The sequence below is a fragment of the Balaenoptera musculus genome, chromosome 6 (assembly GCF_009873245.2).
Source record: "Balaenoptera musculus isolate JJ_BM4_2016_0621 chromosome 6, mBalMus1.pri.v3, whole genome shotgun sequence".
In the NCBI taxonomy this organism is placed as follows: Eukaryota; Metazoa; Chordata; class Mammalia; order Artiodactyla; family Balaenopteridae; genus Balaenoptera; species Balaenoptera musculus.
In genome coordinates, this window is record NC_045790.1 from 96,387,510 (window position 1) to 96,405,525 (window position 18,016).

Genomic DNA, 18,016 nt, shown 5'->3' on the forward strand with positions numbered 1-18,016 from the left:
CCAAGGCCTTGCTCAGAATCACGCATCTAGTCTGAACTCTATAAATACCTACTGAAAAATGGTATCAGCCCCCTGGGTTCCAATTCTTTTAACCCAGAGTCTTCTCTGGTAGCCTCCACTCCACCCCTCAAGCTTGGAACCACTCAGTGGCTTTGAGTAACCATGTTCAGTTGGGAAAATAAATACAAAATTAGAACCAAGTACCACAAGCTAGAAACATATCACTGAATGTGATCTAAGAAGCAAGGTCTAATTAGGGAATTTATAACAGATTTAGTTCCCTGGGAATGGAATCCTCTTTTAACTTGCAAAGCTATTGTTCAGTGTTGGTACAGTCACCCTTCGTGGATGTTTTTCATGAACACCTGGTGTGTAAAAGTGGGGACTACCTGTGCTTGAGTTGGGGCCCAGTGGTTGGATAGGAAAACAGTTTATCTACATCGTTTGGGGGCAGGTTTGATTCGTTGGTTCTAGAGATGAAGGGCCAAGTATGTAGAGGAAATGGCCATGGACTTGGGATGAGAAGACATGTGTGAGCCCTGGCCATGCCATTGGCCAGCTGTGTGACCTTGGGTACGTCTCTTGGCCCCTTGGGTGCTTGGTTAATTCTTGGTCAAAGGGGATAAACTGCAGTGTCTTCTTCACGGGGTTATTGGAGGATTCAGTGCAGTGTAACAGTCTATAAAGTGCTGTGCTGATGATTAATATTCTCATGCACCAGAGAGACGCAATTCCATTTTTCTTGGTCCAAGATTTTTGGAATCTTCCCTGATTCTTTTTTTCATACCCCACCTCCAGTTCGTCAGCAAGTCCTACTGGTTCTACCTTCCAGTATATTCAGAACGCCATGTTTTTCCTCAGTTCCCTCACTGCCACGACCCTGGTCCCAGCCACCTTCATCTTTTTCCTGGGCTGTTACGGTAACCTCACCTGCCTTCATCCTTGCCTATGGTCTGTTCTCAACACAGCATCCAGAATGATCTTTTTAAAATGGAAGTCAAATTACATTTGACTCTGCCAGAACCTTCCAGTGGCTCCCCAGAGTAAAAGCCAAAGCCCTTCAGTGGCTGTGAGGCTCTGCCCCCTGACCTCTTCTCGTCCTCGCTCACTCTGCTGCAGGCACACTGGCATCCTCTTTGTGCGCTGAGCACACCAGGTGCACTCCTGCCCTTGGGTCTTCCCACTGGCCATTCCTTTTCCCCCAGTCACCACATGGCCAACCCCCTCACCTTCCATTGTTTACCCAGTGACACCTACTCTGATCACCTTATTTAAAATTGCAGCCCACGGCTCCTCCCTTGGCCCAGCATTCTTTTTTCTTTTTAATTTAATTAATTAATTAATTTATTTTTGGCTGTGTTGGGTCTTCGTTTCTGTGCGAGGGCTTTCTCTAGTTGCGGCAAGCGGGGGCCACTCTTCATCGCGGTGCGCGGGCCTCTCACTATCGCGGCCTCTCTTGTTGTGGAGCACGGGCTCCAGACGCGCAGGCTCAGTAGTTGTGGCGCACGGGCTTAGTTGCTCCACGGCATGTGGGATCTTCCCAGACCAGGGCTCGAACCCGTGTCCCCTGCATTGGCAGGCAGATTCTCAACCACTGCACCACCAGGGAAGCCCCCCAGCATTCTGATTATCCCCTGCCCTTCTCTATTTTTCCCCCCATAGAACTGATTACTTTCTAGCATACTATGTATCTTACTAATTTATTACTAATACTACCATCTGCCCCCTCTGCATATAATCACAATGAAGGCAGGGATATATCCCAACTGCCTAGAACAGTGTCCGGTGCATAGAAGGAGCTCAGTAAATACTTGTCAGATGAGCGAATGACTTTCTTCTGACTTGAGTCATGTATCTCAATGGGACAGAAAGTTCAAGTTAAATTTGGGGGATCCACTGGCTGTTGGAAAGGAAAGAGATATATAAATGAGGTTTGAGTTGTTTCAGACCCACTTGTCCTCCTCTCAGTAAATAGTAGGGGACGTAGAATCATCTTCTGGGCAGGTCCTGGGGCTCTGGTAGGTGCTTCTGGAAGGTTCAGTGCCTCCTGCAGGCCTCCAGGTCAAGTGCACTTGGTTTCACTCACCACTGACGCTGAGCATATTCCTGCAGGGTCAGTTATACCAGTTGGAAATTTAAAACAGAATTTTTGCGTTCAAACTAACATACATACATATATATGCAGTACACAGACATATTTTGGACTAATATGCATTTGGTACTTGTGGATATAACATTCACGTGAATTAGTAAGAAAGAAAATGAGATTTCAAAGACATTTGAGCATGCAGAGAACGTCCCTCCTCTCCCAGTTCACGTTCACTCTTCCCTTCCAAGGGTGGAAGGAAGCCGAGAAGCAGTGAACACTGGGGATTTGGAATTGTCCACTAGTGGATTTGAGGTTGTCCACCGGAAGCCAAGCATAGTGTTTAACACATAGTAGGCTTTCAAGAAATATCTGTTGAATGAAGAAAGGAGTGATTGATTATTTAAGATCAGTTGGTACACTTTATCCAAGTATAATTGCCAATGCAGTTTATCATTCATCTAGGCAACCTCTCGGTATCAGTATTTCCTGAGAAATAATAATTAACGGATTCAACCTTATTTGCTGAATATTTGTGCCAGACCCTGAGCTGGGTGCTGGAGACATCGCCACGTGTAGGATGCGGTCTTTATCCAGGAGGAGCACAAAGTCTGGGAAACACAGGCCTTCCAGGACCTGTGGTCCCCATCCCATAGAGCAGGTGAAAGGCACTGGTGGTGGTGTGTTAGCAGTGTTGGGAGAACAATGAACAGGGACTAATCAAATCTGCTGGGGGGAGGGGGAGTCGTTGAAGTCTCCAGAGAGGAAGCAATTTTTTGTGTTGCAGTAGGGGAGGGAAAAGGCAAGATCCTAATTATACCACCACGGAAATGTGCTGCCTCAAGTCCATCCTTGGCTTGACTGGCTGATGCACCATCTCGGAGATGCCCGCTCCACCCTCTCAGAGCTGCGGGTCCATGAGCCCTCACATTTGCAGTGGCCCCTCGGCCTCCCTGAGCCTCTGGCTCCGCTCTCTTATCGCAGAAAGGCATTTCAGTCTTCGAGATCAGGCAGCCAGGACCCAAGGAGCTGTTTTCCTCCATTGTTCAAGCATGACAAATCATTAATTTTTGATTGATTTGCTTAGAATTATGGGCGTCCCAGCATTCTTTCCGCCGCTGAACAGCTGTATAACAAATGAATATATCAGTGTGCACAAAAGATTGGCGATCTAAGAGAAGCAATTACATTGGCCACCCTCCCCCACTCTCACCCCTTCCTGGGCAATGAAGGAAGGAAATTTTTACCAGAAATTCCTCAAGTGGCTTTAAAAAAAAAAAAAAAGCCTTTTTATAATTGAATTAAGTCTTTATCTCTTCATCTTTTGCAGCAGATTTCGAAGCACACACCAGTTCCCCATGTGCTTGCTTGGGTTCCATCCATCCAGGAAGAATCTTTAATAATGAAATTTCAACTCACAAATTAAAACCAAAATGAAAAAAGGAAAAAAAAAAAAAAGGAGCAAATTCTACCCCTCCTTTTTTTTTTTTTTTTTTTTTTTGGTCGCTGCTATTCCTTTAAGATTTTGGAACCATACCAGTGCACTAAATGTGACCTCCATAACTTTTAAATTAAGAATTTATGCTGGCTTGAAATTTATGAAATATTTCAGCATGAAAGAAAGCCTTTTTCCCTCAGGAAAATTGAGCAATAAATCACAGCACTGTGGATTTACTGCCCTAGAGCCAGCGAGAGATAGGATTTTTTTTTTTTTTTTTTTTTGCTTCATTCTGAAAAAAAATGTAATCATATAAGACAGCTTAGCTGCTATCCTCCCACTCTCTAGAATTTTTAATTTCAGCTGTTTCTGCTTGGATTTATTTCCAATATTCCTGCTCGGCTTTTCAATTTCCTCAGTTATTAAATTTTAATTCAGTGCATTAGCATTTAAATTAAAAAAGGGTTTATTTTATCGAAATCGTTGGCCAGCCCCCATCCCGTAGCACACGAATTGCCTGTTTCTGCCATTTGCACAAAATGTGAAATGCAGCTAATGTCTTACAACTTACATTTGCACAAATTTAGAAATAAAATTTCTGGGTTTGGAATAATATTTTCTTTCCAAGAAAATCCTTAATAAGAGAATGGAAAAGAACAACTTAACGTTCATTTGGGAGGGAGGAGGAGGGTCGAATGAAACTAAAAATAGCCTTGCCCAGGTCCTGAGAAGAAGCTGGTGTGTTAAGGAATGGATGGGGCTGGGAGAGGAAGCAGGTGCCCTTACGGGGAGCGGGGGCGTGGTGAAGGGGGGGCTTGGATACCTTTACCCCCAGCTATGTGAAAGTGAGGAAGAGGGCCTCTCATGAGTCCACTTCCCCCACCATATTTCATTTACCCTTGAGGGGTTTGGTTAAGGTTGGGTCAGCTCCACATAGAGTATCAGAGATGAAAAGGAGGGGGAGATGATCTGATTGAACTCTCGTGCCTCCCGTGCCTGTTTTTACCTGTGAGAACCTCAGGTCCAGGGAAAAGAAAGAGCTTGCCCAAGGTTCAAAGTGAGACCCGGACAGAGCCAGGCAGAAGCTGCATCTTTAGGAGCACATGGTCCAGTGGCAACAGCAATAGAGTTTCCATTACTTTAGTGGTTACTACACATCCCTGGCCTGTGCTTACGAGTTTACCTACATCGCTGCATTCAGTATCGTTCTGACCAGCCCTTTGGAGAAGGCCTCAGGGCTGTGGGGTCTGGTAGATGCTCCTGACCTTCTGACTTGCAGCCCAGGATTCAGATCAGGCCCAGAGACAGGCTGGGAAGACTGCTGGCTCAGTCCAGGCCTGGCTCTGCCTCTTGCTCGTCTGCTGTGTAATCTTGTACAAGTCACTCTGTTTTTCTGTGCCTCAGTTTCTTGGGCCCAATTGGCGTATTGCCATTTTGCAGATGAAGAAACTGAGGCCTAAAGAGTGCAGATGAACTGCCAAGGATTATATAGCTTGAAAATGGCAGACCCAGGACTTGAACTCAGACTTGTCTGACTCTAAGCCCTGTGCTCTTGAACTTTGGTTCAAATTGAGAATCAGATCAGATTATACTGGGTAAAGGTGAGTTTGTGGTTTGGGATGAATTGCATGAAATTGCTGGTAGTAGACCATTTGGGCCTAGGAAAATGGCAAAGTCAACTTAATTCAAACAGTAGGGCTTGCTTTGAGATATTTGTGAGGACACAGACAAAGCCAGCCTGGCACCTTAGGGATCTCTACAATGAGAATGGGTGCCCTCAGCACTGTGGCTGGGGGGGCCCAAGAGGCTGTCCCCTGTTGTTATGGTGGGTCTGGACTCAGCCAGGCCCAAAGGCTGAGACTGATTGACAGGTGCTGTGATATTGACACGTGCTCTCTTGGGCGTCTCTCACTTGTGCCCATTGTCCATCTCTACCCCCCTTCGCATATCTGCTTCTCATCTCTGCCAATAAACAGACATTTCCCACCCTGCAGGGATGAACTCTTCCCTCCAGCCATCTCATTTCCCCAGTTGTACCATCTAGGCTTCTACAAAAGGATTTGTTTGGACAGCTCTTTGAAAATTTTCATCATTTTGTCTTTGTTTTATAAAAATGGGTGCAAAACAAAAATGCATGTAGCTACCAGTGATAAGAAGCTCAAATATCATAAACACAGTGAAAGGGAAAATGAGTGGAGATGGTCAGGTGTGCCTAAAAGAGAGACTCTTTTCCCCTACCCAGTCCCATGTTCAGTATGCTTGAACTGGTCAACTCTGTGAAATTGTGAAGGAAAAGGACAAAAAAAAAAAGACAACATTAAAAGTATGTATGAAATTCTAGAAATACATGCCTAGAGTTCAGTTTGAAAGGCTAGAGATCATTGGGGATTTTACCATTTTTTTAAGCTCTCTGGGACAGAATTTCCACCTCTACCACTTCTGCCTCTTCTGATATGAGCATTAGAACAACTTCTTCCCATTCGCTTTCCATACAAGTTTGAGGAACGCAAGATGTCGGAAAGAGGCTGTAATTGATCGTGTTCTTTTGCTCCCAGTGAAATGATTTGCAAACCATTTTCCGCTTTCTTGTTTCTTCCATGGAAATAATGCACTGGCATCCCATTAACTGCTCCCTCCCAGGCCTCACGTTTCTACCTCCCTATTTGTCCTTCACCTTTCCATTTCCCTCGTGTGGGCAGTGGAGGCTGTGTGTATTCACCCCATTTCCCGATTGTCCCTCCCTGAGTGTTGGAGGGAGATAAAATATTCCAGAGCGGAGGAAGGTGGGCATTGGAGTTGACCCAGACCTGGGCTTATAGCTGTGGGATGTTGGATAAATGCCTGAAATTCTTAAATGGGGATATTGTGTATGTGTGTTGGGGAACCCATCAAGAGGATTTGGTGAGAGGCGTTGAATGCCCACACACTAGCGCCGGGTGGGAAGTTAGCTCAGGGAGCGAGTCTACGGTACCCGCAGAGGCCAGGCCATGGGGTGGGAAGTAGGCAAGAGTGGGTGGTGGGGACTGTGGTGAACCAGGTATGTCAGCTCCAGCTGACCAGTCGTGTGGGACTACGTGTTGCTTTCAGAAGCTGAAATCTGGCTTTCTTGGGGGTGAAATGCCTTTATTTTTATATATTGACTGTTTAAATTGAAGCCTGCCATCTGGTTTTGCCAGCTTGCAGCTTCTCGAAAGCACTCATCCAAAGGTAGCTGCTGTTGTTTTTATTGTAGGTCCTCAATCCTTCATCTGCAATCCTGAAATTTGAAAAGCTTGAAAACAAAAAGATGTTTTGTAACTGGTAAGGAGGCAGAACTTGACCTGAAGGGAGAAGAGGCTAGTGGCCGGTTTCATTTAGCCCACTTAGGGCTGACTGCATAAGTTTTACTCTAGAAATATCAACGTGCTTGAGTTCCGGGGGCTCCCCAGACCCTGCCAGGGTTATTTCAAAATAGAGAACACATGCGCCACATTGCCTTTCTAAAATTGGAAAGGTTCTGAATTTGGAAACACATGTACGCTAGAGTCTTGAACCTGCATTATTCTAACTGTGATTACTATTATTATTAATGTTTTGACAAAGCTGGGGACTGCATTTCCAACCAGGGGTGGTGGAGAACCCAGGCGTTTTTCCCATGTCCTTGGCCTCCTCATCGAGGTCCCTCCAGCACTGGCCTAGGCGTCAGGATCCCCGGATATTTGTCACGCAGTCCTCATGAGACTTCAGGCAGCTCCCTCCCCTCCCAGGGCCTCAGTCTCTCCATCTGAACCAAAATTTTATGATTTCTGAAAATTTCATTTGGTCAGCCTTATCTTCCCATCGCCCAACCCCAAATAAAAGAGATTATGAAGCAATGCTCTCTTGCCTCATCCTGCTTGCAGGGTTGGGGGACGGACTATTTTAACATAATAGGATTTTCCCCCTCCAGTTGGTAGGAATAAACCTTCAGCTACCGTTTTATTGGAAATCCCAGCTGAAAATGAAAATGGTGCAATTCAATCTCAGATTTAGTTGGTTACTTACTTTTCACTGTGTCCCCGGGGCTCTGTGGTTGCTGGGTTTGTGTTGGCAGTGGGTGCTCAGTTGGATTTAAAGGGCCAAGCAAATTGATGGGGGGGGGGGGGGGTTGGCTGTCCTAACTCCCTCTTACCACTGGGGGCAGACTTTTCTAGCCTGGAAGAATGGAGCAGGGCGTTGTGGCTGTCTCACCCCTCTGAAGGCTGGTGTTTGAGCGGAAGCTTGGTAAGGTACAGTGGGTAGAATCTGTGTTTTCCTCTTGGCTGATTTAGGTGTTCTGGGTTTCTTTTGCAGGCTGACGGAGCCAGTGCAGCTGGAAGGAAAAGCACGGCAAGCAGGTATGCTCCGCCTCCCCCGCCCCCTACTGCACCCCCCCCCCCCCCGTCTTCTTCTCCCTGGTTTCATGACTAACAGCTACCTCTCTGTGGTCATCACCTTCCACCTGAAAGGATGAATGGTCCAGGCCAGCTCCCTTTGTTGAGAAGTAGTCATACTTCCCTGGAGGATATGAGGTTGTGGGTAGCACTTTCCAGCCCTTCTGGTGCCCTCTCTGGACACCTGTGACTGGAATCTAAGGATGACTCAGTGCTGAACTGGCCTTGGCCGCTCACGTTGGGGGAGACTTAGGGTGAAGAAATGCAAGACTGGGCAGAAGGACCTGGGCTTGAATCCCATATCTCGGCTGCTGCATTGTGAACTCCAGGGACGCCCATCCTAGTCTGGAATTCATCGGTACCGCTTGGGTCCTGCGCTCGTATCCTGAAGCCGTCCCTCCAAAGCAGGAGGATGGGATATTCTGCTTAGCCAGACCTCACCCTCAGAGCTGGCAGGAGATGGGGGAGGGGTGGTCCCCATAGGAGAGCTGGGCTGTCGTTACCAAAGATGGGGGAAAGCGATGCTGGACAGGCCCATGTAGTAGACGTCCGCCACCAGGGGCGCAGGCAGGCACTTACTTGGTATGAATGTTAGTGCTGCTGCTGCTGTTCGTTAGGTAGAGCAGAGCTGCAGTGGCCAGGTGACCTTTATTTAGGGCATTGGAGGCAAGAAGAAGGCAAGGGACAGACTAGAGAGATGGCTCCTCAGGCCACACCCTCAAAATCTAGAACAGGCTCTGGGATGACCTACTGGAGCTGGGTGTGCCAAGCAGAGGAGTTTGCCCTTTAGCACATGGAACACTAGTTCTTTAAATGTTAATACATTTTTATGGAAAAAAAGGGGTTCTATGGCCAAATAAATTGGAAGGATGGTGAGTTAAACAAAGTCAACAGATTTCTTTGCTGTGGAACTTTTCCAAGCATTTCATGTGCTAGTGTGTTTGATTGAGAGCATCTGAGAGAGAGAGAGAGGGGAATGACATGTTTCTCAAACTTACTTAACTATGGCACGCTCTTATTGAGGTTTATCCCATGGAGCCAGTGTTCTGTGGAACGTGCTTTGGGAAACCGAGAGAGCAGAAGAGTAAGGTGTTCAGCCCTGTGTTTCAGGGAGATCACTCTGGCCCCTGTTTGCAGGAGATACCAGGCTGGAGTTCAGTGTGTCCCACCCAAGCCACCATGGCCTGGCTTCCACCCACCTCCCCAGTCTCCTCGTATGTCTCCCCCTTGCTCAGTCTGTTTTAGCTACCCTGACCTTCTCTTATTTATCTAACACTGTAAGCCAGGGGTCGCCCATTTTTACCTAGAAAGGGTCAGATAGAAAGTATTTTACACTTCACAGGCCATAGGTCTCTGTGGCAGCTTCTCAACTCTGCCAGTGTAACTCAAAAGCAGCCATAGATAATACGTAAATACACAAGTGGTCATGGTTTGCCAACCCCTGGCCTGAGAGCCTTTGCAGCTGCCGTTCCTTTGCCTGGGATGTTCTTTTCCCTGATCTTCCCATGATTCGTGCCCTTTGATCCTTCAGGTCTCAATTCCATCCTCCCCTCTGAGAAGCCTTTTCTGACCCCCTCTGACCCTGCCTGTGTCCCTCGTGGCCTGTTTATGCTCTTCAATTATTCCACGTATTTGTGTACTTTTCTCTGCCTCTTGACTGCCAGCTCCAGAGGCAGAGGCCACGTCTGTCTTGTTCACTGCTGTGGGCTGGCCTCCAGCCGGTGCTCAGTGAGTGCTTATGGGATAGGTACACTGAGTGAGATGGGAGAAGATGCATGATGTAGGAGTCAGGAGTGTGGGCTGGAATGGAGGGCTGCACGGCCGGGCTTGGGACTGGGAATCTGGATAGTGACTCGCGTGGCCAGCAGCTGCCCAGATCCTTTGTGTTTCTCTCCCGGGCCCCTGGTAGTGGAATCTTGCGTAAGAACAGTGTATGAGGCTATGGCCTGCGGGGCAGTTGGAGTCCCTAGACTGGCAGTGCCTGGAAGAGTTTCCTGGATCTGAATGTCAGGACTGGAAGGGGCCTTGGGCTTTGTCAGGTTCCCCTCCCCGCTCCCAACGCCCTTCATTGTACACATGGTGAAGAAAGGCCCTGCTCAGGGTCATGTGCTGAGTGAGTGGCAGCATCAGGCCTTGACCCTGCCTAAGCCAGTGCTTTCTCTACACGGTGATGCTGTACTCAAGTGATCTAGCCAGCCTCCCCCACTGCCCTCTCGTGTTCATTGAGCACCTGCTAGGTTAGGCCCAGTGCTCTGTGCTATGGACTCAGGTGGATTAGATGCTAATTTATTCATCCAGCAGATATTTGAGCATCTGCTGTGTGGCAGGCACTGTTCAAAGTGCTGGGTCTGCAGCAGTGAATGGAGACAAATTTCCCTTCACTCCTCATCACTTGTATGTGGATGTGGTCCTTGCCCTCCCTCGCTAACGCATGAATCTCTCCCATACCAGCATCTCTGCCTGGTGATCAGAACACAGCAGGCGGGTTTCCCCACCGTGCTCATAGGTGCCTGAAGCTCTGTTTTGAGTCTTATCAGCCCAAGGCTGTAGTGAGAGGGAGAAGAGTGCTGCGATAGATTAGAGACTCTTGCCCCGGTCAGGGGAGGTGGGAGGTGGCATGTGTGCCATCTATTTGCTCTCCCTGATTAACCTAGGCTTGCGTATACTCAGTGATGGAGCCCCCCCATGTTATTACCACAGTGCCAGAATATACACCAGGAAGGGCCAGCCCAGACCTTAGTGTGTGACTTGAGATGTAAAGAAAACATTTCTGATAATAATAATAACAACTACCATTTAGTCAGGCTCTGAGCTAAGTGATTTACATTTATTAATTGATGTAATCTTTATCACAGCTCTGTGAAGGATGCGCTTATTATTCCCATTTTACTGCTCAGGAAGCTGAGGCCCAGAGAGGTGTACAGGCATCAGGCTGCCCAGTTGGAAGTGAGCAGCACAGCCAGCGTGCCTGCCCAGGTCTGACTCCTTGGATGCAGGTGCCTCACCACTGTGCCCTCCTGCTTCCCCGCAGGAAGTGATCAGTTTACAGAGGTTAGAGGAGCCTGTTAGGGGACCAGGGCTGGGCCATAGGCTGGGGGCTCGTCCAGAAGGCAGGGCCTCCAAAGGAGCTCCCAAGTGCATTTATACTGATTCTGTCATTAAAGCTAACAGAGCATCTTTGAAGGACCAAAGCAGCATTATTGTGGTGTGACCCAGCTTTCAGTGTGAGAAGTAAGTTCTGCATTTCAAACATCTCTGCACGTTTGTCCAGAGAACATTAACATAGTCCTTAGCTGACGCCACTGGTGAATTTGACCCCGGCCTTGGGTTAGATTGGCCAGGTGAGGTTTAGAGTTGTAGATACTTGATGGAACATTAGACTCATGCAGCCCCTGTTTCAGATGGGGAGACCAAGACCCGAGGCTCCCTGAAGTCAGAGTTAGGCTGGATGGCCCTGGTCGGGACTGACCTTGAAGGACCTGTGACCCTCTGGCCTCCGCTCCCTGCTCCCAGCCGTGCCGTGCATGCTGTGTTATCACACCAGGGTCTGCTTTCGTCCCAGCTCCTTCCTTTTGGCCCAGAACACCTAATTTTGTTCCTTCTCCAGAGGGCCTCTGGCTAAACCCCAAAACCAACAGCATGGGCTGCTAAGGAATGAGTGTCAAATTGAGGGGGGACAAGGAGAGGTGGTGTTTCTGATCCTAGGAAACAACTAACTGTGGTTTGGTTTACTTCCCTGTAACCCAACCTGGGTCGATCTTACAAGACCATTGATTCCAGCACTTGAGGTTAATGCTAACCTAGTGTGCAGGTTACAGATCACGTAGCACAACTGCAGCCAAACGTCACTTATTTTAAGAAGCGTGGGAGGCTGCGGGGCCTTAACTGTGGAAAATTCTAAAGGAAACGCAGTTTTCATAATCAAGTAAATGTAGCTACAGGCTTGCTGTAATGAAGAATTATGCCCTTTTTTTTTGTCAGTTGAAGGTTTTCAGAGCTGGAAGGACTCTGTAGATAATCTGGTCCAACCCTTTCATCTGGAGATAAGACAGCCCGGGATAGAAGAAGTTGAGGGACTCACTTGTTCACCGGGTGTACCAGTTGCCTAACAAATGATCAGGATCTTCTAGACAGGGAGATTGGGGTCGGGGAGAAGGTGATAAGACCAAGTCTCATTCATTCATTCCACAAACACTTACTGAGTGCCTGCTAAGTCCTGGGGTCTGACCTAGGTTCTGGAAATACAGTGGTGAGCAAAACAGAAATCCCTGGTCTTGTGGAGCTGATGTTCTAGTGGGAGTGGAGGAGACATAATAAATACTGAAAACACATTGTATGCCATTTGGTAAAAAGTGCTGTAGGGGGAAAGCAGGGAGGGGGGTTGGGAGAGTCAGAAGGAGTATTGTATCAGCAAGAAGGTGACATTTGAACAAGGATCTGAAGGAAATGGACTGAGCCAAGCAGTCATTTGGGGGAAGTGCATTCCAGGCCGAGGGAACAATAGGTGCAAAGGCCCTGGGGCAGGAGTGTTACTGGAGCAACCGCAAGGAGGCCCATGTGGCTGCGTAGGGCCTTGGAGACTTTTGTCAGGACTTTGGCTTTTACCCTGTGTGAGATGGGGAGCCACTGGGGATTTTGAGCAGAGGAGTGACATGATATGCTTTGGTTTTAAAAGGATCATTCTGGTTGCCAGGAGGAGAATAAACTGCAGGGGGCAAGATGTTACAAGACATATTGCCAAGGGTTCAGGACAGGCAGGATCTTAGAAGATAGGCTTGGAAGGGAGCTTCCAAAAGGCCCTTTTTTCAGGGCTGAGGAATCCATTTCAGCAAAGCATTGTGTAAGTCCTGCATCCAAAATGCACAGCCTCCTGCTTGGTCCTGGGAGAGCCCCAGAGTGAAGCAGCATTGTCCCTGTGGCTCCCACTCTCCATGCCTGGTCTGCTGGGCATCTAACTCACCCTCTCTCTGAGCCCAGACTACCTGGGTTCAGATCTGGCACCATCTACTGCCTGGTTGTGTGACCTTAGGCTAGTTACCTGACCTCAGTTTCCTCATCTGTAAAATGGGGATTATATTCATACCTCTCTCATAGTGGTGTCAGTGAGTATTAAGTGCAGTAATAATGATATGTCTACCCTTAGCACAATACCTGGCCTATAGTAGGTGCTCAATAAATGCTTGTTTTTATCACCACCATCACCACGATGCTGAATTCCATTCCTAGGAGGAGGGAACAGCGGGTGGCAATTGATTTCTTTTTTTTTTTTCTTTGTTGGAGAGGAAAGATTGCTTTATTCAGGAGGCCAGCAACCTGGGGAGAAGATGGACTCGCATCCAAGAACCAACTCCCAAGATTCTGCTTGACCATGAAAGTTTTTAAAGGGAAAAAGGGGAAGTTAATCAATCGCAGTTAATCATTTGGGGAGGGGGTCAGAGTCTTTTATCTTCCACTGTGTGCAGATTTTCTTCTGATTGGTTGGTGGTGAGGTAACAGGGTGCTGCTCTAGGCATCATACTCAGCCTGAAGTTACCAACCTCCACCTGGATGGGGGCCTTAGTTCCTGCAGAAGAACTCAGAGATATTGTTATGTATATTCCGTGAGGAAAACCCAGAACCCTGCTTTATTATTGCACTTCTGTTTCTTCACTGCTCTTCCTTTGTTTCTGCATTCCCTCCCCTCCCTGACAAGCAACTGTTTGAATCTGCCCTTTGGTACTCAGGGAAGGTCTAGGAGGCTGAAGCTTCTTTCCTACAAACAAGAAATGGGGACACAGAAAGGATTTCTACTGAGGAGGGCCCCACAGGGTCCTGCTCAGTTTCACACAGTGTCAGCAAAGTTCTGTTGCCACTTAGCATTCACCTCTAGGAGCCAAAAAGTAAGTGGCTAGGTTTAAGATGCCCATGAGGTTCCTTCTCCAGCGATGTCATACACCTGGCCCTTTGGAAACCGTGCACCTCAGATTGGGACTTGAACCCACGTGCCAGGACACGAACCCAGCCTAAACCCAGGTTGGGACTTGAACCCACATGGCCGGACTCGAACCCAGCCAAAACTCAGATTGGGACTTGAGCCCATGCAGCTGGGACTCAAACCCAGCCAAAACCCACTGTCTTCCAACTGAGATCACACACCTGGTTTCAGGACTCAATGAAGTTCAGGTTCTTGATGTCTCATCACTGAAAGGATTCAGTGAGAGACAAAGTGATAGGTAAGAAGTGGATTTATTTAGAGAGAAACACACTGCACCAACAGAGTGTGGGCCATCTCAGGTGAGAAAGGCACCAGGGTATGGGGTTGTCAGTTTTTATAGGGGTGGGTAATTTCATAGACTAATGAGTGGGAGGAGTATTCCAGCTATTTTGGGAAGAGGTGGGGATTTCCAGGAATTGGGCCACCACCCACTTTTTGATCCTTATGGTCGGCCTTGGACCTGTCATGGCGCCTGTGGGTATGTCATTCAGCTTGCTGATGTGTTACAGTGAGCATATACTGAGGCTCAAGGTCTAGTGGAAGTCAACTTGTCCGATTTGTCCGCCATCTTGGACCCATTTGGTTCTAATCAGTTTATGTCATGTTCTCAGGCTATGTCATTCTTTCAGAGGTTGTGCCCTGCCCCCTTCCGTCCTGTTTCATTACCACCTCAGAGATTTTACTCCCATATTCTTATGGGAATCAGAAGTAAAACAGGAGGGAAGGAGGCAGGGCACAACCTCTGAAAGAATGACATAGCCTGAGGACATGACGTAAACTGATTAGAACCAAATGGGTCCAAGATGGCGGACAAATCGACTTCCACCAGACCTTGAGCCTCAGTATATGCTCACATCAGCAAGCTAAATGACACACCCACAGGTGCCATGACAGGTCCAAGGCCGACCATAAGGATCAAAAAGTGGGCGGTGGCCCAATTCCTGGAAATCCCCGCCCCTTCCTGAAATAGCTGGAATACTCCTCCCACTCATTAGCCTATGAAATTACCCACCCCTATAAAAACTGACAACCCCATACCCTGGTGCCTTTCTCACCCTCTGAGATGGCCCACGCTCTGTCTGCGGAGTGTGTTTCTCTCTAAATAAATCCACTTCTTACCTATCACTTTGTCTCTCACTGAATTCTTTCTGCGATGAGACATCAAGAACCTGAGCTTCATTAAGTCCTGAAACCAGGTGTGTGATTTCAGTTGGAAGACTGTGGGTTTTGGCCGGGTTCAAGTCCCGGCCGCATGGGTTCGAGTCCCAATCTGAGGTTTCAGAAGGGCGATGGTCCATCTTCTGTAACTGCTTCCAGGCTGAGTAGGGGCATTGACCCTGCCTGTCAGGGAGTAAAAATCTCTGGATGCCTGATCTAGGGGCCCCAGGGGCAGGGCAGCTCTTTGTTTTAAGTCAGTATGGGCTGGAATCCTCACATAGCCATCATCTTGGTGTGGAACTGTTGTAACTGCTTCCATAGCCTTTCTATGAATCTTCTTGATCATGAAGCACTTTTTGTAACAGCATCAGAGTACAAAAGTATCTTTAAATGACAAAAGAATTAAAATGCATGTTTAAACATCTGATTACAGTGTAATCGATAAAGTTGGTTACAATAACCAGAATTACCAACGATTACATTTAACTTAACATACCAAATAATCCTAGTTAAATATTTCTCTTAAAGATACCTCAGGGGATCTCTAAAGTACCCCACAGTTACCTGGAAATCAAAAGAAACTTAATTAAAATTTGGTATTTGGGAAGCTTGTCAAAAGTTTTAAAACATTTGGTCAAATAAGATCATAGGTCACTGTGAGACAATACTTATTCCTTAATCAAAGTTACAAAAGATCTCAAAAACAAATACAGATCACTTACAGGCAAAGAAACTCATACTATCTGTTATTATAAGCAGCATTTCAAGAAAACTTTGGAGGGAGAAACCAAATCCAGTCTTGTTTTAGCCCATTCCTGACAAAATCCATTTACCCAACTAATGATCATGCATAACTCTTTTCAGTTTTTTTCATTCTTCACACCTTCGTTTACTAAAAACACATATCTTACTTTTCTTAAAAGTTTTTTTCTCATTTACTTTTCTTGTTGACAAATTTGTAGAAGATAGAATAAGGTCTTATTTGACCTCTGATAAACCTCGGTACAACAGAAGTATTATGCTTAACACTGATGACTCTTACATGTCTCTATTAATCAAACCAACAAGCTTAGCCACCTTCAATACCAGATATCAGTTTAGTACTGAATATTTTCCAGATGCCATGAACCTGAAATTCATTCTGGCCAGATTATTTTCTATTTCTGAGTATTTATATAAGTGCTTAATTTTTTAAAAGCCAATTAAGTAGAGCTCTTTTACGAATTAATTTTTGGCAATACCATACACCTACAACACACATATAGATACATATGAACACACAAACACAGAGGCCTCATAGTTCCCATTCCAAAAATTCAGCCCTGAGTCAGGTACAACATGAAAGCCATCAGTTACAAGGGGTTGGATTCAAATTAGGCTTCTAGCAGATGGAACAAATCAAGGTCACCTATCTAGATGGCTAAATCCTTTTTACTAGTGTTTGCAGAGAAGACACTTAAGATTTCTATTCATCCTTGTGACAAGTCAAGTTCTAAATTACTTTTCCACCGTGCAATTTGGTCAAGATTTGCGCTTACGATTTTAGATGTTATCCCTTCCAAGGTAGTCCCCCAAACAGGTATTAGTGCCCAAAAAGTTGTCACAAAGAAACGGCACAGAAGACGTCCCCACCGGTGTTGACGAAGAGTGGAAGTTGGTCTAGCTGGTTTCAGGACTTAATGAATTTCAGGCTCTTTATGTCTCATCGCAGAAAGAATTCAGTAGGAGACAAAATGATAGGTAAGAAGTGGATTTATTTAGAGAGAAACACACTCCGCGGACAGAGTGTGGGCCATCTCAACAGGTGAGAAAGGGCAGTTGATTTCTCATAGAGCCTGGAGATGGGAGAGAGGCTGGAGGTGAGGATGAGTGTGGGTGGGAGTGGAGCTCGTGTTTGTGGAGGGGCTACCGTGACCCACATCCTGTGTCCTGCACTTGCTCCTGCCAGGGGCCATCTGAGGCAGTGATTGGCATCCCTCCTCCTCAGAGAGAACTGGGAAATAGACTCATTCACCATCACCCAAATAATCAAATGGCTTTGGGCCTTGCTGAATCTTGTCCTTTAAGCCAAGATTTTCCACTGGTGGAGAGTTTAATCTCATAATCACATGTGTACGGCTGCATAATTATTTTTAAAATAATATCTTCTTGTTTAGCATTTTGGTTTTCAGCAGGAAAATTAAAGTAGCCCTAAACAAATTAACCTTATTTGCACAAAATTTCAGTAGTATCAGTAGGCCTGATGCTAGTCAATGACCAGTATGGTATTAGCAGAATGAATTATTTGAGAAACAGCTCTGGGTATATTTTAGTCAGGCTGCATCTTCATCTTGACTCTAGGTTTATGGTCCTGTAATTGGAGCTCATTTGATTTCCAGAAATGTGTGTTCTCACCCTACCAAGCTTGGGGCAAAGTTTGGCTTACAAAAATCATAAATTGCAGGCTGATTCTGAGGGTTCACATACTTGCTCCAAAGGGACCCCTTGCTTTTCTGGATGGGCAGAGTTCCCTTTCTGCTTAATCAGTTACTGTTAAGCCTAGCCTCTGCACAAATAGGGCTGATTCTGGAAAATTCAGACATCCTTGGATTTGTCCTCTGGAGATAGCCCCAGAAATGCAAACTACAAGTCATATGCGTCAAAATCGGTAAATCCTTTTTCCAAATGGTACTGTGTTCTTGAGCTTGGGGTGGTCCAGCAAAGGGAAGTGCTTGGGATCTCTAGGGAACCTGGGCTCAGTCCACCCACCCAGCTCGAGTTTCCCACCTGTGCTCCTTGAGCAAATTAAGCAAGTTCTCCTTGTGAAGCTGCAGTTACCAGTTCAGAGCATCTGGAAGTCTTGTCCTGAAGAAGCACATTCTTGAGAATGGAACCAGGATGATCTGACCTGCTTGCTTCTTGAGCCCCTTAATGACAAGGGCCCTCGATCTGAGAAAGTATCTCGGGAAACATCCACAGCCTCACTGTCT

At 46.7% G+C, this 18,016-nt stretch overlaps 1 protein-coding gene across 13 annotated transcripts in view; it reads left to right on the top strand.

The window, feature by feature from the left end:
- ZNF618 (zinc finger protein 618) overlaps positions 1 to 18,016 on the top strand; it is a 181,218-nt gene that overhangs the window by 84,191 nt on the left and 79,011 nt on the right. For all 13 annotated transcript variants that reach the window (XM_036856268.1, XM_036856271.1, XM_036856269.1 and 10 more), the window contains exon 2: positions 7,836 to 7,879. In XM_036856268.1, the coding sequence (XP_036712163.1) occupies positions 7,836 to 7,879 (44 nt within the window). The remainder of the gene's footprint in view (positions 1 to 7,835; positions 7,880 to 18,016) is intronic.